Genomic DNA, 21,230 nt, shown 5'->3' on the forward strand with positions numbered 1-21,230 from the left:
TGCGGTGTGTTTTTGATTTCCCGTCTTAGTGCGGTGTTTATTTGATTCAGGTTGAAAGATTAGCTTTGAGCAAGTGCAGATCCGATCAATGACAATGACTTTGGCGTCGTCAACGTTGCAGATCCGGAGACATGAGTATTTCGGAGACATGAATATAGTCATATTAGTCATATTTGTAGGCATAGGTACTTTGTCGTTTTATGCTATTAACATGGATGTTGTGAGTTTGTTCACAGATTCATCCTTTTTGTTTTTAGCGAATTTGGATTTGTATTGTATCGATGTACTCTATCAATTTGAATGAATGAATATCGTTTATTTTTGTAAAAAAAAAAATCAATATAATATTTTTATATGCAACAGTAAACACTAACGTGTTCGCTTTCCGCTTTTATTGAAAATGACCAATAAAATGGTAAATAATAATCAAGTGAAAGGTAACATGCGAAGAAAAAAAAATATTATACCAAAATATAATATCTCTTTATATAAGATCAAAATACGGGTTTTTATAGTGTCTAATATTGTTCTATTGTCGTGGGTTGTTAATCATATATGGATTGTTCATATTTTAATGAGATTTAACTAATTTTTTTAATTGATAATTTGAACGATTTTATAAAAATGATAAAATAGTTTAAATGAAGGGTAAAAATGGAAGAAAAAGTCCAACAAAAATAAGTGCACTCTTTTTATATATTGGTATAGATTTTGTTTAAGAATATAATTGAAAGTAAAAAGATCACCTGAAAGCCATGTATTCTCTTTTACATCATCTAATCTCTATTATAAAAAAAAATCATTAAACAATCGTCTAAGGGAATATGAAACCAGGCATGCCCCATCGGTCCCTAAAAAATCAACATGCAATTCTGGCGGTAACATTATACCCTTAACTGAATGACTCATATTTTCCAATTTATCTACGCAACAATTTCATTCTCGGTAAATATATGATGCCAATACCAGGAAGGAACTTGAGAAAAAAACTCATAGGTTCTGCAACAAAACACAGGTTTATGAGACAAAAAGAAATTTTTAGTGCAACTCTCGTGTCTGAGTTACCAAAACCTCGATCATTCCAATAAAATACATTCATTGGGCAGTTGGAAATGCCTCACCCATGGTACGGGTTCGATACGGTGGTTTCCCAATCTAAATTTGCTTTAATTTTTGTTTCTGCTTCTTCAATAGGACCAGTGTGAACGACAATTTTGCTGCCTTCTTATCATACTCACGGATCGTACGCTACAATTCCATATCCTGTTGTATAATCGGATTACCATGTGTTGTTGGTCTATCCTCATGTACAACCAGAACCTTGATGTTGTAACCTGGTGCCGATTCTAGTCTCACTTCATCATCAACCGGGTTCACTTCATGAGGTTACCCCTCCACATGATGCACCACCACTATCTCGACGGGAAATGATTGTGCGGGAGGAGAAAAGCCTAAAGGCGAACCAGTTTTAACGTGAATGTGCGCTACATTGTACTAGGCTGTAGAAGGGCACTCCTCCCAACCAGAATTAGAGGAAACTATCTAGATGAATGCATATGCACGTGCGTTGCCGAAGATGAAAACGGAGCAGCTGGAACTGAAATCTTAAACTATAAAATTGGTTATATTATTACTCGTAGAATTACATTCCAACTCATTAAAACAATAAAACTAAGTGATGATTGAGAGTGACCGGCATGCACAATCTCAAAAAAACATATCAGCAACATTCAGTTTCCATCAACACAAATGAATATGGAAACAACATCATAAATTAAATTTAGTGAAAGTAATGAAATGAGAAAACACAATAAAAATGGCAAATCATAGAGAACACTGTTATTAAAAGAAATATAATACAAAAGGTTGCACCAAGAAACTGGTCCTAAGCGCAAAGACTCCTAAATAAGTGCAAAGACTCCTAAATTTATAAAAAGGAAAAGAAAAATGAACTCTCATGTGGTAACCAAAAGTAGAAAAAAAAAGGAATTGTTATATGATAACTGAAAGAAAAAATAATAATGTAAAATAACTACTATAAAAGAGCCGTTAATATTGAAAATAAACTGCTATCGAAAAAGGAACCGTTAGGGCGTTAATGCCTTAAAAAAAGGACTTTAGTGTTGTACATCTATTTCGGAATCAACATTATTTCAGCAAAAAAACGTGAGTGACCCAGCGGTAAAAGTTGTGAAATGATGTCACGTGCAACCCGATTCAATTCCATTGGTCCTTGAATGTATAAATAGCCACATTAGTCACTCAATTTATCAAAATTCCAAAAAATAGTATGTGATTGTGCATTTAGCTAATAAAAATAGTCTTTGCCTCTTCAAAAAAAAAAAAAAAATAGTCTTTGAAGTTAAAATAGTTTCTTAATGCTAATATTATCTCTTTTGATATAAGGATCGATATGGCAGTAAATAAATATTTATAATGATTGATATAATAAGTATATTGAGTGACTAATACGACAATATTAACGAAACATTTTAATATAAAATATTATTTTAACTACATAATCAAATTATTTGATCCCTCGCTAGAACCATTTTTGCTTCCATGTAGCTTTTATTTCTTGTTTTTTTTTCTTCCTTTCTCTTTATTTTTACCTTTGTATTATCAAAAAAAAAAATTATTTGATCCCTAAAAACAATTTTAGATTATTTTAAAATTTCGATACATTAAGAGATTATCGTGGTTACTTGTAAATCAAAATGACTATTACCCTTACTGAGTAAGATCATCCCGAATGGGTGATCTTAAACTTTTAAGACCCGATGCCTATCAAGTATCTCCATCGAAGATAAAAGTTTTTGAGGTCTTATAAGACCCAAAGTCTCACTTAAAACATCAATCTTAAGTGGTTCAAATATTTTTTCAATATTAAAAATTTAAAATATAATAATATAAAATTATTGATAGTTGATTAATAAACTCCATTTAAAACATGCGTATAAGGTTGGGTCGGAAAAAGCGAATACTTATCGGTCAATTTTATTAAAAAATTATAAATGAGTCCTAGTAGATGCTCTTAGACAAGTACATAATCAGACTATTGGAGTTAAGAATTCCAAGTTGGCGAAGACTACACTCCGAGAAGCCAAAGGGAAGAACAAGAACCCGACCTTTCCCTCTCTCGAAAGGATCATTCATACATCAATCAACAAAACAAATTGTGATTTGAATTGTCTTGTGTTACCTCGTTACTACTCTACTACTATATATTCATCAATCAACTTCTCTTCCTCTTCCTCATTATCAATCATGTCTCACCTGTCAGCTTCTAAGGTAATCAATCAATCTCACTTCCTTTTCTTCCTTTTTGCGTTCTATCTGCAAATGGGTCACTCAATCTCCCATCAAAATTTCACCTTTTTATTTCTTTTCAATATGGGTTTTTGGTTGATGAATGAATGAATATATTTATTTGCGGAACTTCAAAGCGGAGAAATTTATTTACCACCCCAATTTGTACTTTTTATTTATTTATTTATTTGTTTTAGGATTCTTAGTTACTCAACTTAATTTGATCAATCAATACTCAAACTTTTGTGGTTTTTTTTTTGTGGTTTTTTTTGTTTTTGCAGATGGCTGTTACTGTTCCTGTTAGCAATGATTTCTCCGCCAGAAGATCTGTGTTTAAGGTTTCATATTTTTACTTCGCTTTTAAACATGGTCGGCTATATCTATGATCCTGCATGTTATGTCATGTTAAATCCATGAAACCCCATTTTACTTCAATGACTCCACTTGGATAACTCCGACACTTGTAGTTACATTCAATAATTTTCATTTTATTATCGATTATTATCGATGTCTACGTGTTAGTGTATCTTAGGTGTCCGTATATATGCCGGTGCCAGTGCTTCATAGACCCCAATTGTATAAAGGATCTGTGCTTTTTAGATTTTTATGACTAATTTGATTTGGTAAATTTTATGGCTTTTGAGAAACCTTGAAGGAACTATTATTGTAATTGATGGATGTTTATACACCTTATTCAGTTCATTTCTGTATCTCCAATACTGCGACGGGTTTAAGTATTAGTATGGATCAAATATGATTTATATTGTTTTGCCAAGAGAAATAATTGCTTATTATTGTGGATGATCTTCCACTTTGATTTGATGCAAATGAATAATATTATGTTAGGCATGTAGTACTTTGTTATGAGTTATTTTGGTTTTGCAAGACCTGTGGTTATCAAAGTCTGTGTCTAGTTGTCAAACATGTGTAGCTTTGATACATTCGTGTCTAGTTTTGTTATATAGGAACTTGTTTTAATATATGTTAATTGATCTATAAGTGTGTAATGTCTGATAACGATGTTGCAGCCACTAAAATAAGAGATTGTATTAATGTTGATATGTTTTGTAATTTCTATTCTTGTTAAGATTTTATAATGTGATTATTTAAAAGAAAATTGAACTTGATGTTGCAGGCATCTAACATAAACTTTCGGGATAAATCATGGGCACCGGTGTTTGCTTTGGATATGAAAGCAAAGAACTGTGGTTGGAGGAGAAATCAGAATGTGATTTGCATGTCAGTGCAACAAGCAAGTGTGCCCAAAGTTGCTGTCTCCCCTTTAGAATTGGAAAATCCTGCTGAGCCTCCGTTGAACCTACACAAGCCTAAAGAACCCTATACAGCAACAATTGTTTCCGTTGAACGAATAGTGGGACCAAAGGCTCCTGGGGAAACTTGTCATGTTGTGATCAATCATGATGGAAATGTTCCCTACTGGGAGGGACAGAGTTATGGTGTTATTCCACCAGTAAGTGACTTGTTATCCAAATACTGAATGTAAATTCATAACGGTACCTTTTTAGCTCTTTAAGTAATGTAGAAAGCAGTTTTTTTTTTTTTTTTTTTTTTTTTTTTTTTTTTTTTCTGATATGAGATCTTATATGAGTTACGAGTTCATGTAGTTAAATTCTTAAATAATTTCAATACTCATCAATACTATTGTACATGGGTGGCAGGGTGAAAATCCAAAAAAACCGGGTGCTCCGCATAATGTTCGACTATATTCAATTGCTTCCACAAGGTATGGAGACTTTTTTGATGGAAAAACAGCCAGCTTGTGTGTGCGCCGTGCTGTTTATTATGATCCCGAAACAGGAAAGGAAGATCCTTCCAAGAATGGTGTCTGTAGCAATTTTTTGTGTGACTCAAAGCCTGGAGACAAAATTAAGATCACAGGTAAGGCAAAACATTTTTTACTTAGGAAAAGGTAGAAATGTTTTCTAATTTCTTTTTCAACTTCTTGAAATTATATTCCAATTTCAACAAAGTAATGCATTGAAGATCTTGCTCAGTTGAGAGAATTTCTAATATCTTTTCTGTACATGCTTTCATACTCAGTTGTTTCTTTTTATTCTTGATGTCATAAGTATGCCCTACACACCTTATTAGAAAGTTTGATGTGACCGGTTTGCAAAGTTTTGTCTCCTAAAAGTACTGCATGAACGTGTCTTGCTTTAGATTAATTTTACTGTGTCGATTGTTATTTGTTGGCTGGTTTATCCATTGGAATTCTTACTATGCATGATGGCCTCTGTATCAATGCTGTTAAATAGCGGCTCGCGTAGCCGAATTTGAAAATACCGCTATTGTCTCACAATATGCTATTTAGTACAAAATGTTGTCAAACAGTGGCGCTATAGCATCGAACAAACTGCTATGTTCCTCGATCCAAGATAATGCACTCTATGTGAAAATATTCACTTGCTTAAATGATGAATGGGAACAGTTGAGGGTATTTGATGAAGTTTCATAAATTTGAAAACTTGATTCTTGTTGGGTAGGAATTAAATTATATCTAAATCCTACAAATATTTTGCAGGCCCCTCAGGGAAGGTAATGCTTTTGCCAGAGGACGACCCAAATGCTACCCATATAATGATTGCTACTGGTACTGGTGTTGCTCCATATAGAGGCTATCTTCGTCGAATGTTCATGGAATCAGTCCCTACATTCAAGTTCGGAGGACTAGCATGGCTCTTCCTTGGTGTTGCAAATTCTGATAGTCTTCTCTATGACGACGAGTTCACCAAATACCTTAAGGATTATCCAGAGAACTTCCGGTACGACCGAGCCCTCAGCAGAGAGGAGAAGAACAGGAATGGTGGCAAAATGTATGTTCAGGATAAGATCGAGGAATATAGCGATGAAATCTTTAAGCTCTTGGATAATGGAGCTCACATCTATTTCTGTGGTCTGAAAGGAATGATGCCTGGGATCCAAGAAACACTGAAAAGGGTTGCTGAGAACAGAGGAGAAAGTTGGGAAGAGAAGCTTTCACAACTTAAGAAGAACAAACAATGGCATGTTGAAGTCTACTGATATGTGTTTGTTTTGTCTTGCAGAAGAAAAAAGACAAAATTGTTAGCATTTTCATTAGAAATTATTTTGATTAATAAACTTTCATTAAGCAGCTTGAGTAGCTGTATCTGTTCTGTATTAGTAGATTATAATGATGTATTGTTTTCTTGATGGATGCAACATTTGAAAATTTAAGTCATTAGCAGTGCTAGAGACATGTTTGGGGTCATATTTTTATTAAGGGAAGCAGCATGTTTTCAGTTGCCACATCTTGAATTATCTTGTTAATCAATAAGGCTTCTTGTCCGGTAGAATTTGAGCATGACCTAGAATGATATCAAAAAGTGTGAAACTTGAGTGATGAAAGCATGTTTGAGCTTCTTGGTGATGTTGGACTTCAAGACTATTTTCTGTTTCTAAGTTATTCTTTAAAAAGAATTTCCCAGTTACCTACCTTTTCCAAGTGCATTGATTGTTAAAGTTAATTAAAATAAAATTAAGTCAAGTATATGGGGAGAAGATAAATGACCAAAAAGATGTTTAAGTCATAAATGAACTAATTTCGGATGGTACGAGAACTTCAGGTAGCATCTCCACCACCAACTCCATGTCACAGATTCCCTCCCTCCGTTTCTTTGGGTCAAAAGGATGAATCCTGCACGTTGGTTAAAAGTTGGGGATAATTACCCGATTTTGACCAAAGTTGGGGTGTTATTTTGATTTGGGCCCAAACCCTATTTTTTTACAGTATAAAGCTCCGCTTCATCTTTCCAATCTCATTCATTCATCCATCTCCCCGCCTTCTGCAACTGGCAGTCGTTACGCTCACAAATGGCGCCGAGAACAACAACAACAAAGAGGCGGCATTCTAACTCCACTTCCCTTCACCCGCCTCCACTACCGACTCTTCCATTCGATCTCGTGTTAGAAATTCTCTATAGGCTTCCGGTCACACCCCTCGTGCAATTTAAAACTGTCTGCAAGTCTTGGAAATCTCTAATCTCCCACCCCAAATTCGCCAAAAACCACCTTCGCGTCTCAACCACGCGCCACCATCTCTTCTTCCCACATTTATCCAAACACGATTACACCTTCAAGACTTGCCCTATCTCCACCCTCTTCACAACAAAACTCACCCCCACCGCCACTGCCACACAGCAGCCAGATTATCCTCTCAGCCATCAAAGCGGTGTACACTTTGATCAAATCCATGGCTCTTGCCACGGCATTCTCTGTATCGAACTCCATCTCAGTTTCGTTGTTCTTTGGAACCCTTCCATTAGGAAATTTGCAAAATTGCCCTCTTTAGAAATTCCAGGGAGTAACACAATATATACCGGCTTTGGCTATGATCATTCCACTGATACTTACAAGGTGGTTGCCTTTTCTCGCAACAGGGATAAAGGGGTTGACCAAGTCCAAACTTATGTTCATACTATGGGTACCAATTTTTGGAGAAGGATTCAGGATTTTCCTCATTGTGTTCCTGAGCATAAATCAGGAAAATTCATTAATGGAACTCTTAATTGGTTGGCATGTAATAATTCAACTATTGTTTCACTTGATTTGGAGAAGGGGTCTTATCGAGAGATATTGCCACCGGATTATGGAGAGATTGTGATCACTAAATCCTTATGGGTTTTGAGGGAGTGTTTGTGCACACTTTCTTCTCATTCTGATGCTCATTCTGAGGTTTGGCTTATGAAGGAGTATGGAAATAAAGAATCTTGGACTAGATTATTCCATGTTCCTCACATAAATGGAGGTGGTTGTGGTATTTATACTAGGGCACTTTATGTTTACGAGGATCACCAAGTGCTGCTAGAGTATCTTCATAAGTTGTTTGTTTACAATTCTAGAGATGGTACTTTTAAGGCTCAAGTTCAAAAACGCCATGGTTAAATGTTTCCAGACGTCTACCAAGAGAGTTTGATATCACCTTGTTCTTATTAGTAGACTTTAGTAACATTGATGTTATGTTATGCAACTTGTGCAAACCCATCTTAATTACAACTTTTCTGTTATTTCCATTTATGTACTGTGGCTTATGTTTGAAATAATGTACTCACAGATGTTATGAGGTTTAGGAAGAACCTATCCACTGGGTTCTTCATTTCTTATATGTTAATTTCCATTTCAATTTTATGCTTACTCGTTACTTCACGGATCGTTTTTTTTTTTTTTCAAAAAAAAAAACGATCCATGAAGTAACGAGTAAGCATAAAATTGAAATGGAAATTAACATATGTTTGAGGAAATTCCCAACATGAGAAAGTCGTGTGTTAAATTTGATTTATTCGATGGTTAGAGTTTTTTGTTTGTTCTTTCATCATGCATTTCAATTTCAATTCAATATATATAGCCTTGGTGGTCGAATTGTTCTCTTGAATTCCGTTTTAAATGCTATACCTATTTTCTACTTATCCTTCATGAAGATTCCGACTAAGGTGCTTAAGATGGTTACCCGGATTCAAAGAGACTTCCTTTGGGGAGGGGTTGGGGGAGGTCGGAAAGTATGTTGGGTAAAATGGAGGAAGGTGTGCCATCCAAGGAGCAAGGGTGGGCTAGGAGTTAGAGATGTGAAGTTGGTTAATTTGAGTCTTTTGGCAAAATGGAAATGGCGGCTACTCCAAGTAGATCAACCACTTTGGAAAAGGGTGTTGGTGGATAAATATGGAGATCATGTGGTTGGTTTGGTTCACGGTGAGGTGACTAGATGGCCGAGATTTGCTTCACTTTGGTGGAGAAACTTAAGGTCGTTAGAGGATGGTGTTGGAGAATATTGGTTCACTAAGAGGGTGAGGAGGATAGTTGGAAATGGGAGAAATACTAGCTTTTGGAAGGATGGATGGGCAGGGGATTCCCCCCTATATTTGTCTTTTCCTAGACTTTTTTCTATATCAAATCAAAGGGAAGCTAAGGTGGAGGAAGTGGCGGTGTCTCAAGATGGGGGGGTGGGAGATGAATCTTACGTGGAGGAGGCAACCGTTTTTGTGGGAGCTTAATCTTCTTAACAATTTGTTGGCGTTGATGGAAGGGGTTGCTCTTGGTGATGAGGAGGATAAGTGGGTTTGGATACCGGAGGAGGATGGCTTATTTTCGGTTAATTCAACCTATGCCATCTTGGAGGATCTTTTTCTTTTGGAAGAGGATGTGGGTGATATCAACGACGGAGTTTTTTCCTCGCTATGGAGGAGTCCGGCTCCTTCCAAAGTAGTGGCATTCTCTTGGACTCTCCTTCTAGATCGCATTCCAACAAGGGATAATCTCGCTCTCCGTCATATCCTTGATCCGGGAGCTTCCTTACTTTGTGCTTTGTGTGGGAAGAAAGTAGAGACTTCTATCCATCTTTTCTTACATTGTGAGGTCTCCTCTTTAATTTGGCGCCGTATTTTAGATTGGCTTGGGATTAATTTTATAACTCCTCATAATTTGTTGGTGCAATTTGAATGTTGGAACTATGAGGTGGTTTCGAGAAGACTTGGGAAAGGCTTTTTGTTGATTTGGCATGCCACAATTTGGTCGATATGGAAAGAAAGAAATGCAAGGATTTTCAATAACAAAGAGAAGGATGTTGGGGTATTAGTGGATGAGATCAAAGCGGTTTCTTGGGTGTGGACGTTGAGTAGATTAAAGATAGCATCGTTCCTCTTTTACGAGTGGACTTGGAATCCTAGAGAGTGCCTATATAGAAGATGATAGGCTATAGGAAAGGCTGCTGCATTGGTGCTGCCACAGTTTGCTGCTGTGTGTGTTTGTTTCGGCTGGCTTTAGGTCCATGCGGCTGGTGTGTTGGCTGTGCTGCGGTTGCTGGTGGTAGCTGCGCAGCTGTGGGCTTTTGCGGTGTCGTTTTTGAGGCCGGTTATGCCTAGTGTTCAGTTTTGGTTTTTGCTGAAGCGGCCTTTTTGGTGTTGACGCAGGGGTATGCATGTGCTCTGTCAAATGTATATTCTTGCGTCATTTATCCTTGGGCTGTTTCTTTTGCATTTGGGTGGTTTTAAAGGGGTTTTTGTTCGAGCTTGGTGATTGTTTGGCAACCGATTTCCCCTTATTGTATTTTTTCTCCACCCGAGCTTGTTAGTGCTCCTCGCACGGGCTCGTCGGTTAATAATATTATGCCGTTTCAAAAAAAAAATATAGTAGTTTGGTTTTCCAAGATTGGCATAAGATTTATGCCCAGTCACTTGTATGTTTGTTAAAATGTATGCCGTTTGCCACAAAAATTTATTTACTGTGCTGCAAAACCGCATTGCTGCTGGAAGTATGAAGCAATGTGAAGCTTCTTTGATAGTGAAAGTTAACATTTCCCTTTAACATAAAATGTTGCAGGCTATGATTAACCAGAGAGGCTGTAAAGGGGACGTTGACACTATTTCTTGTCAGAATCATCTTTTGGGATGGCAGGTATTATATGTTTGTTGAACTTGACAGTCTCACTATCTGTCATAGGAGCTTCTCTCCTGTTTGAGTTACTACTTTTGGTAGGCAAATCATTGAATTTGTTTGAGTTATAATGGTGTAAAAATGGGCCTTACTAAACTTTAGGAATGAGTTAGTGTGTATATACTTTAGGAACAAGTTAGATTGGTGATGAGATTTTTATTAACAAATATTCAAGGTAGAATTTATGTTAGTTTAGATGGTAACCCTTGTAGTAAAATACTACTGCGAAAACAATATTTTGAGTTTGGATGCATACTAAAAACACTGTCAAAAGTTATGGTCGGGTTAGACAAGTATATAACTAGTTCCAACTAATCCATTGTCAAGGCCAACAAAATAATTTTCAATGGTTATTGTGGTCTAAAACAAGGTTCAATGTATAATGCCTTTTGTCTATGTATGGAGCGTTTTCTGTTAATAAAAACTAATGACAATGAATTTTCGTTTGTGGGTTTAAAGTTAGTGATTTAGTAGCCTTACTCTTGGATCGGCTTTGTCCATTGTTGATGTAAGAATATGCAAAGTGTTTTTGTAAGTATTATTTTAGCATTACTCAACTTACTTAATTTTTCTCAAAAACGAAAATATAATTACAACTACAAAAACTAATAAACACATATGATCGGACCTTTTGTATTGTAAAAAAAATGAAAAGAGACATATATAGTCAATCCTTTTATTTTGTGAAGTAACTTAGACCATCTACAACGGGGAGTCCTTCCCCTATTAAGCACCATTGTAAATATTTCTTCAAAAAAAAAAGCACCATTGTAAATAAGCATCCCCTTTGTGTCACCAATGAATATGGTGCTTATGAAGGTGGGTGCTTGTATAGGCACCCTCTCTCTCCTATTACTCATGGGCCCCACATGTACAATTAATTCTATTTTTTATATATTTAATTATTGTATTATTTTGATATTAAAAAATAATTATATAATAGTTGTAAATAATAGTTGAATTTGATTCCCTAAAAAAAATAGTTGAATTTGAATTTGCTTGTAGCATAGCCTTGGAAATTTTAGTTGACATTTCTTGTATTCAAATACCCCTTAAAAAAAAAAATCTGTACTTAATTACTTTATTTTTTCCTTCTTTGAATTTGTTTTTTTTTAATAATTTATAATTAAATTATTTCAATATTTTAAAATTATATAATTATGAATGAGTATAAAAATTATTGTTAAAATGTAATGATATAGAGTTATTGCTGGGACCTAATTAATAATTATTTTGAGGTGCTGGGTTGGAGAGATTGGATGCTTATTACGTATTAATTATAAAACGAATGACGTGTACAGTCAGGACCCATTTAAGCACCCAAATGGGGTGCTGCATTGTGGATGGTCTTAGTGGCTGATTTACAAGCCTTAAATGTACAAAAATTGAAAATTCAATATTCAAACTCTTTTTCCTACATATTAACGTCTTTGCAACTATCTGAGTTGAAATTACACGATAAGTTCTATTTACACTAACATTATATTAATTCAATTATAAAATTTTGTTGAATTAAGTGATTCTATATTGTCTTATATGAAGCTTATCTCCCTTAATCTAAATTTTAGACATTTTCACTAAAAACAAATACTTAAAAGCTAAGGAACAAAAATAACCACATCACATAGTCTCCACTACCCTTGAAAAACAACACTTTATCAAACCCCCCAATAATATCATCTACTACACAATACATATATTTCAATACCTTTTTATTAATGAAGTCACGTAAAAAAAGTAGTTAGTTAAATTTCAAATCACAATAAATATAAAACCAAGTTTTTTGTCACATTATATATATGTTGTTCATACACAACAACACTAATGCTTCTAATTCTTTTCCACTTTACTCATCAATGTCACCCCTCAAACATTTTACCACCACAATTATGATAACTGCCATACTCGCCGGAGTCTCCACCGCCAGGGACCTCCGTCCCTCCGACCACGGCCTCAGCTTCCAATCACCACCGCCAGCAAATTCTCCACCGGACATGAAATCCTTCTTCAATACCAACTCCAGCTCATCCTCCTCTTCTTCCTCCTTCGACGCGTATCGGAATGTCCCTGAATCCCTCCCGCCGGCGTATTGGAGCACCACCGGCAACGGCGGAGGAAAGTTGAGAAAAGCTTTAGTAATGGCGAGCTTGGTTTGTGGAATCACAGGTGGCGTTTTATTAGTGGTTTCTATTTTGCTTTGTTTGTTTAATAAACATAGAAGAAAAAATTCAGAACGAAATGATTCGTTTCGTGATGAAGATAATAATTATAATAATAATAATAATGTTAATGCCAATAAACTTGAGTTAGTGAGAAATTCGTGAGTTTTTAATGTTGCTGTTTTTATTTATGTTCCATTTTAAGGTTGCTGTGTTTTTATGTAAAGGTGAAAGGTCGAGGGTCATTGTGTAAATTCATTGATATTGATATACTACTAATCCTTCTTTGTATATTTCATTATATATATTATTATGGGATTAAATTATTTCATTATTGAGATTACGTGTTGATAAAGCTGTGGTTGTTGATGGGTAGTATTTTTTTTTCTTTTTTTCTTTTGCTGATAAGATGTCATACTTAGTTGGAGTTGACCTGTTTGTTAGATTAAGGGTACTTTTATATCATTCATAATTTAAGGTTACGTATAAGATGTGTCAATAGAAAATGGGCATGAAGAGTATGACTAACCATCAATAATAGCATTTGATATGTTACTTTATTTGTTGCTAAATAATTGTTGTTCTAAGTTTTTTCAAATGTTAAAAAAAATAGTAAATGAATAACGAATGTAGTTTTCATATCCGTGACTTCATATATAGTCATGATTAAAGTTAGTCAATTATTAATTATGATCTGTGATGATAGATCAATGGTGTAAAAAATATTTCTTTTGTATAAATTATAAGTTGTTTTAGGAGGAAGTAATGTCTCAAATTATAATGAAAAGTTTGGGTTGAGAAAAGGTTGCAAACGAAGCTTCATCCTTGGTGCTTTATTTGATACTTTGAAGCTGCAAATGAGAGGGTTCTATGTATGTCTCAATGTGGGGCTTGCAATAAAGTGATGGTCTCACACTTAGAAATACCTTCAATTGTGACCTTTCACAAAGATAGGATATCGTCTTTCATTAAATTAAGATTCTTTTTGGTGAAATGATGCTTGCCCGTTAAGAATTGAGGCCAATTACCTCACTCCTGTTTTTGTGGGATTCGTATATCAAATTTATGATCAAATAATAAGGATGTATGTAAAGTTAATGCTAGAATTTATTTATTAAATGGATTTTTTTGATTGCCCAAAGGTATCTCCTAGCTAACAAAGACTAACAAAGCTCGTCCTCGTGTGCTTAGCTCAGTTGGTAGGGACAATGCATAAAATATGCTCGCCATTATGTTGAAGAAACATTTCCTGTTGAATACTCTCCCTTTCCTATTGTAGTTTTCAACCTTTACTATCTAATTATTGTAAAACTTCAATAAAAGGTAAAATGAGAATTTTTAACAAAATTTAAAGTCAATAAAAATGTTATTTAAATCTTTGTTTTATTTTTTTTTTGTCGTAAAATTTATATTGAAGTGTTCATAAAATCAAATATAAATATAAATCGCTAAAAAAAAATCAAATATATAAAATATTAGAAAATCAGGACAATGATTAAAAATTAAAATTGGCAACAAATATTTTTCCGCCTAATGCATATAGTTTTACATAAACCAATTGACATGCACACTGGCAAATTCACATTTGCACATGAAAGTAAATATGTGATTATGAACATCTGGGCAAAACTATGTTTTTCTCTCGCTCTTTTCTGTGTAGAAAATGCACTCAATATTTGGTCCAATAAATTAATAAACACAAATAGGCATATTTATTTGTTCCTCTAGGATGATGAGCCAAAAGCAGATGAGAAAAATTACATAGGTCTCTTCATAGGCTAACAACATTCAAGTAGCTAGTGATCAAGAGAAATCCATTCAAGTTCTAACTCTATTTCTCCAGATTCAACGTTCTGGAGCTTGAGTGTCATCATTTGTTTAACCTTTCCATCGATAATTTTGACTGCACTATCCTCAATAAGTGCATTGTCGTCAGATTTCAACCATTTTCCGATCTGCATATCGCCAAACATTCCAGCATCTCCAAATGCCACGGCAGATGTTATCAGTGACTGAAGATCAATGTCCGCTTCTCCCATTATATCATCAGCAGAAAAAGTGTCATGATCAAATACTTTCTGCAATCATAGCCAGTTTATAAGATTAGTTGATAAGATTAAGTGTTGTGTTCTTAAACCAGAAATCAAATATCTTCTTTCTTTGTTAGCATGTACACTCTGACACTACACACACACACACACACAAACAAAGGAGGGAAGAAAAAGAACAAATATACAACAAGGTGCAATATAACTATACATCCAAACATCCATCTCCAAAGAATATATTAAGCATCCATCAGTATGTAACCAATTTCAAGACAGCAGTAGTATGCAACCAATTTCAATTTTTGTTTTCATATTACGCTGAACAGTGAATGTCGTTCAATTCTGATTTGATTTGAGATAAACAGGTCACTGACTGAAGATAAAATTGGGAAGGGAACAAAGAATAAGAAAAGGAAGAGGCTGATCCTCTAGTTCTATCCCTTACGGAAGGACCTAATCTAATTGCTTAATACCAAGATAAAGAGAGTAAGTGAGGAATGCCTAGATATCAAATATTGTTTGTATACTTAGTTCACTCTTATCACAGATTCATACTTATGTTTTTCCTTCAAGTTATTGCAAGTTATAACCAATAAGGAACTGTATTGGAAGACATCTTTATTTATTTCCAATGGTGAGAATGGGTGTAGCTGTGTAAGAGAAGGTAACTTTTAATTGGATTAGGTTGCTTGCAATAAATGGAACTGGCAAAATGAGGATGGAGGAACTCATTTTTCTGCAATCATGGTGTCCATTGTTAAAGGATACAAAACAGAATTTAGTGTCTATCATTCAAAACATAAAATTCAATCATACCAATTTCAGCTGTCCATAATGCTCTGGAACAGACAGCATATGTTCTTCATTCCAGACTGGATTCAAATTACTCCTTATTACACTTGTCTGGACAGTCTGTACGCCATAGCACCAAATCAAATTTATGATTTTTCAACTGTAAATAAAAATAAAAAGCAGCAGTTTCCCAAGGAAATATATGGCAAGAAAAGCAACCAACCTGTGTGCCAAGGTTCAAAACAACATATGGGTCACTTGACTTTATATCCCGGACGGCTAAATCTGTTCCTTTAATCACTTTCACCTTCAACATTCCAATGAATTCTACCATACCTTCCTGTTGTCACAACTAATATCAGTCACTGCCCAACAAAATCACTAACGAAAGCAGCTGCACTGCTATTACTACAGATATAATAGTGTTGAACAATAAAACATGCTTCATGTCATCTATATTATTAAATTATTTCTCACAATAAACTTGTAGGCTTTCATCTGGTTCAACAATGATTCAACCCAAAAAGATGCATACAAAAATTTGGTCTCTGTCACTCATAAAAGCAGTTAGAAAAACAAAAGACTAACACATAATCAAAGTTACCATTCTCTCTGAATTAGTGCTTTTAAAACTATCCATAAAACTATTGGAAGAACTTGATAGATTGCTTTTTCCGGACACAATGCGCAAACTAGGCTTCAAAAATTCTTGCAACTCATACTTTGACCTGCAGTCGAAATAACCACGATTAAAAAGGTAGTTAACTAAAGGATTCACATAACCAGTTGAAAGAACAGCAGAATGTCAAGAAAATGAATGAATCAGCGCCAGAGAGCAAGAGAGGGGGAGGAAAAACAATCTTCATCATTGTCTACTTCATGGTGATAAAAGATATAAGATTTTCAAGAGGAACTAAATAATGCAGACTACAAACAATTCACTGTGTATATGAAAGCATGTCTAACCGTATAAACTTTGCACGCTGCTCATGACTGGCATCTGGTCCGGGTTTTGTATATCCTTCAGGAATATAAGCCTCATAAATTGAATTAGCAGAAGCATTTCCCCCAACTTCTATCATTGCATCTACTTCATCATCTGACCAATCATCCAATGTCACAGACAAAACCTGTAAGTAAAAAATAATGCTGTCAAACAAATACATTAAATTCAGCATTTGCACCATCAACTTGATAGACACATCCTAATACAAACAAAAATAGGTCACATTTTATGGTCCAACATCATGTTAGTGTAATAGGAAAAACAAGGTCATAGCATAAGATCCTATTTAACGCGCGCGCGCACTCACTCACACACACACACACACACACACACACCAAATAGTAAAAAGTTAAAAGGAAGAGTGAATGAATGAAACAGGAAGAACGACCCTAATCCTAGTTCATTCTGGTAACATGCAAATATTAGCTTGGCTTAATTGTATGCTAAACTTTAAGGATAGAAATGCATTCTGTATGAAAAAATTAACAGTCTAGGTTAGTTATGCTTCAGAAAAACAACCTTAAGTACACAAAATGAGAACTGAACTGAAGCTGAGTGACAAATGACATGGCTTAACAATTTATTTATTTTCTCAGAATGATCATCATGCTTTTAATATCGAGTTTGAACTCAATGACTTTGGTCAAGATAGTTTTGCTTCCTTCTTTAGACCTAGGGTGTTAAAACCTCGATGAATACAACTAAAATTATAAACAGAACTAAAATGAGGAATAATACCTACTAAGAACTGAGACTTTAACTTAAACATATTTTTCATAACTAATGCCAACCTCTTAGAATTTGGGTTGGGCCTAACTAAACTTACAAAACCGACTTGTAAGGTGAGAGCTGCCCAGGCTTTATAAACACTAGTACACTACATAGGCCTATCTCTAGGCAGTGTGGGACTAAATCCACCCTTTTGCACCCAACACAATGAAGGTGTTGGAGGCTGCAATAAAGGCAACCTAATACCGCAATTAGGTGGCTAGAGACGGACGCAATGAAGGCGGGATTTCCAACACAAACTAATGAACTATCATGCATCTAATACATGTAATGATGTAACTGCAATTTAATGCACTTAAACATGTCTCGTGAATGTCAGGTTGAAAGACAAACATGTTTTGTAAATCATGAAAGTAAGTGACTCATTTTCTTTTCCTCCATATCACGCGATGCATTTCTTACAAAAGTTTTGGAAAATGAACAACCGAAACATGAGTTATCAATCAACTTTTTAAATTTGTTGAAGACAAAAATGGAAAAGATACATAGTTCAAGCTTCAAATATTGCACATTAAAAAGAATAAAAATTTCTGATTAGAGTGAACTAAGGAAACAATGCTTCCACAACAATGAGAAAACCAGTAAATAGTTTTCATTTTTATTATGGTACATATTAATGGTTTACCTTTGATATATGAGTACCAAGGCTTCTGTGCACACCACAACATTTTAAGCATATAAACACCCCAATGTTGGCAGACCTGAAAATTAACATAAAATCTGAATTCACAGTAGCAATGTTCACGTCATATTTCTCTATTTTATTTTTACATTTAGTTATTTTCCTATAGCTTAAGGGCATATTCATTAAAGTTCACCCAAGAAAAGGATGAAAATGGCCACACATTTATATAAACCACAAAAATCATGAGTGCAGGAACGAAAAACCTACGCCCATTTAGGATCTGGAGCATTACAATCCGAACAAACACGATTATCCTTCTGATGCAATAAATCTTTCAATCTTCTTCTACCTGTAAAAGATCTTCCAATCATTCAACTTCTCAAAAAAACAAATGAAAAAACTTTGAAATAGGCCTCAACCTATTTTATCTATACTAAATAGTCTTAAAGGTTCAGGACTTAAGTTATTTGCTGCAACACCTAGAAAATTTACACGCGTCTAAAGCATACATGATAAACCAATATCAGAAAGCTAGAGGAAATGATATAACCTAATATGATTGTCAGGCAAATGTTAGTATGTTATTGTTACGTTAGTTTTTTCTCCCTTGCCGCCTTTAACTCCTTTAATCCTTTAGCTCAACCAAGTGAGCTACCCATCCCTCTATTGAAGAGATGACTGATCCCAGCCTTTTAATCTTAATACAACAATCACCCTTAAAACCCGCGGAATTCTTTAAAATTATGGTTCATTCTCTTTATTATTTTGGCTACCTAGCATTACTCAAAACAAAACTCACCAAGAAGCCTGAAGTGTAGAATTAATGGTATTTTTTTACAATAGCCATTGGAAACTCACACACAAGTGGCGGAGCTGGAGTTCGAACCCCCGTCACAGTGTCCGGCCTAACAATTTCGGCATTCTCCACCTAAGAAGCTAATTACTAACATTTTCCTAGCGATTAAAAAAAAAAAAAAAAAACTTAAAACTAGTTTACAGTGACAATGCATGTCGGATACCTGAGGCGGGCCTTCCGAGATCCATTCGAAGATTATTGACTGATGACATGGTAAAAGTCCAGAATCATCCAATCCAGTATGCAACCTCTTTAACTAATATTCAAGCAACAGCAACCTAAGAAATAAAAAACATAAATATTTTTCTAAGCAGAGTTATTTATTTTTACTACACAATTATTCCTAGAAAGAATCCTGTAATTGCAGAATATATGTACTACATTATTAATTCTTACAAAGCATGGAAAATACATACATGATTTAAATAATAATAATAATAATAATAATCATGCAATGAATAGAATAGAATAGAATAGAATAGAATAATTACATACAATAACGCGCGAACAGTGCATAAGGTTTATAGGATTTGGATCGAAAAGAAAAGATTAGAAAATGGGAAATTGAGATGAGAAAGAGTTACCAGTGAGAAGGAAGAAATCGGAATGGCGGAGAGAGACACGATTGCGATGAACCCGGATGGTGGTGATGATTTTGATGACTTTCATTTATTATTACATTCATTTTTCAAACTTCAATAAATCTATTCTTTTTTTTTTTTAAAACATTATCAATAAATGTGTTCAATTAGTCAAAATAAAACTTTCATTTAATTAATAAAAAATCTTTCAATTTTTTTTAACTAATAAAAAAACTTTCATTTAATATTTTATACTCTATATAATTTGCCACATAATCATTCTGCTTGCTTTTGGTTAGATTTTAGCTTCTTCATTTTTTTATATTTTCATTAGAATTTTGTTCTTTTTTATTTGTACATTGATTAATGTCCTACTTCATTATCTATTTATCAATTATCATTGCTACAAAAATTACTTTTTTGTTATTAGTGGATATTTGTTAAAGCTTCCAAAATTCTGGACTTAATTTATATGATTAGAAACAGTCCCTATGACTTTTGTTTTATCCTTTCCATTGGTGTTGTAGTTGTATATGGATCTGATATCAAGTTGCTCCATGGTTATATCTCTCTGCATAATTTTATGAATCTGAAATTACCACTTGAACGAAGCTTTATTTTTCTTTCTTTGTTTCCTATCTAAAGTAAATTTATGTGTTGGGTTTTTTCCTATTTTTTGTCTTGATTAAATATATGAAATATTCTTCTATTAGAAAATGAAAAATTTGCATATCATGTGACAGATTAATGATACAATCATGATCCTTGGATATGTGATTATCAGTGTCAGCATTTCATCTTTCTGCTCTACTGTTTATAGTTTGCCTTTTCTATTAGAAATGCAATGCAATAGACTAGATTTGAAAGAACTAACAATTTTAGATCCTGCTTACTCCCTCCGTCCCAGAATATCTGGCCCAATTTGGTTTTTCACACAGATTAAAAAAAATGTATAAATAAAGGGGAAAGTGGAATATATTGTATTGGGAATGATGAAAGTAGTATTAATTAGAGTTTTATTGTATTGGGAATGATGAAAGTTGTATTGAAAATTGAAATGAGTCAGTTATTTTGGGACACTTTTTTTTAGTAAATGGGTCAGATATTTCGGGACGGAGGGAGTATTAGACTAGACCGATCTTTGCTTCAAGAAATTTGGCATCTTATGATTGATGATTAATTCTTTTTTACATTATATGTCTCTTTTGCAGGAATATACTTTCAAGGGAGCGAGATTGTCATTCATTGGCACTGATAAAATTTGATCATACTTTGCAAATAGCATCTGTCTTTTGTCCCTGACTTTTGTTTTCACCTATCACTATCAATACCATTTTATCATTTCTTTATCACACTCCAAAAACACGGGGTCCCTGGAATCGATTCATGTCTTTGAACATGGATGACACTTCCCGACTTTTTTTTTTACTCTTTCGTTGGTATGATTTTTTAATCCCTCCTCCAGAAACATGGGGGCTTACAGGAGTTGAGCTTACAAAAGTGTATTTTGTGCTTCAATTATAGGCATTTCTTGGGACTATAAGACAAGATGGCTTAGCAGAATATGAATTTGGAACATTGAAACATCTACGAATCTTCTC

General features: G+C 34.4%; 4 protein-coding genes across 4 annotated transcripts; 3 read left to right on the forward strand and 1 right to left on the reverse strand.

The window, feature by feature from the left end:
• The first annotated feature begins 3,066 nt into the window (after positions 1-3,066).
• RFNR2 (root FNR 2) lies at positions 3,067-6,597 on the forward strand. The gene is made up of 5 exons (XM_085743391.1): positions 3,067-3,291; positions 3,591-3,647; positions 4,445-4,780; positions 4,989-5,208; positions 5,852-6,597. Exons 1-5 carry the CDS (start codon positions 3,268-3,270, stop codon positions 6,349-6,351), a joined length of 1,137 nt encoding a protein of 378 aa, XP_085599517.1. The 5' UTR covers positions 3,067-3,267; the 3' UTR covers positions 6,352-6,597.
• A 416-nt stretch (positions 6,598-7,013) lies between these two features.
• On the forward strand, positions 7,014-8,423 carry LOC146945015 (F-box/kelch-repeat protein At3g23880-like). The gene has a single exon (XM_085743392.1). It carries the CDS (start codon positions 7,162-7,164, stop codon positions 8,230-8,232), a length of 1,071 nt encoding a protein of 356 aa, XP_085599518.1. The 5' UTR covers positions 7,014-7,161; the 3' UTR covers positions 8,233-8,423.
• Positions 8,424-12,546: 4,123 nt separating this feature from the next.
• Positions 12,547-13,270, forward strand: LOC146945016 (GATA zinc finger protein). The gene has a single exon (XM_085743397.1). The coding sequence runs from the start codon at positions 12,573-12,575 to the stop codon at positions 13,095-13,097; it is 525 nt and encodes a 174-aa protein (XP_085599523.1). The 5' UTR covers positions 12,547-12,572; the 3' UTR covers positions 13,098-13,270.
• Positions 13,271-14,415: 1,145 nt separating this feature from the next.
• Positions 14,416-19,722, reverse strand: LOC146945017 (putative ADP-ribosylation factor GTPase-activating protein AGD13). Its single transcript, XM_085743396.1, has 9 exons — positions 19,633-19,722; positions 19,212-19,326; positions 18,460-18,541; positions 18,193-18,268; positions 16,739-16,902; positions 16,377-16,500; positions 15,996-16,112; positions 15,797-15,892; positions 14,416-15,010 (listed from the first exon to the last, which is right to left on the reverse strand). Exons 2-9 carry the CDS (start codon positions 19,258-19,260, stop codon positions 14,729-14,731), a joined length of 990 nt encoding a protein of 329 aa, XP_085599522.1. The 5' UTR covers positions 19,261-19,326; positions 19,633-19,722; the 3' UTR covers positions 14,416-14,728.
• Positions 19,723-21,230: the final 1,508 nt, after the last annotated feature.

This window comes from Medicago sativa, chromosome 2 (assembly GCF_051527215.1).
Source record: "Medicago sativa cultivar Bolivia chromosome 2, Bolivia_mono, whole genome shotgun sequence".
NCBI classification, from domain to species: Eukaryota; Viridiplantae; Streptophyta; class Magnoliopsida; order Fabales; family Fabaceae; genus Medicago; species Medicago sativa.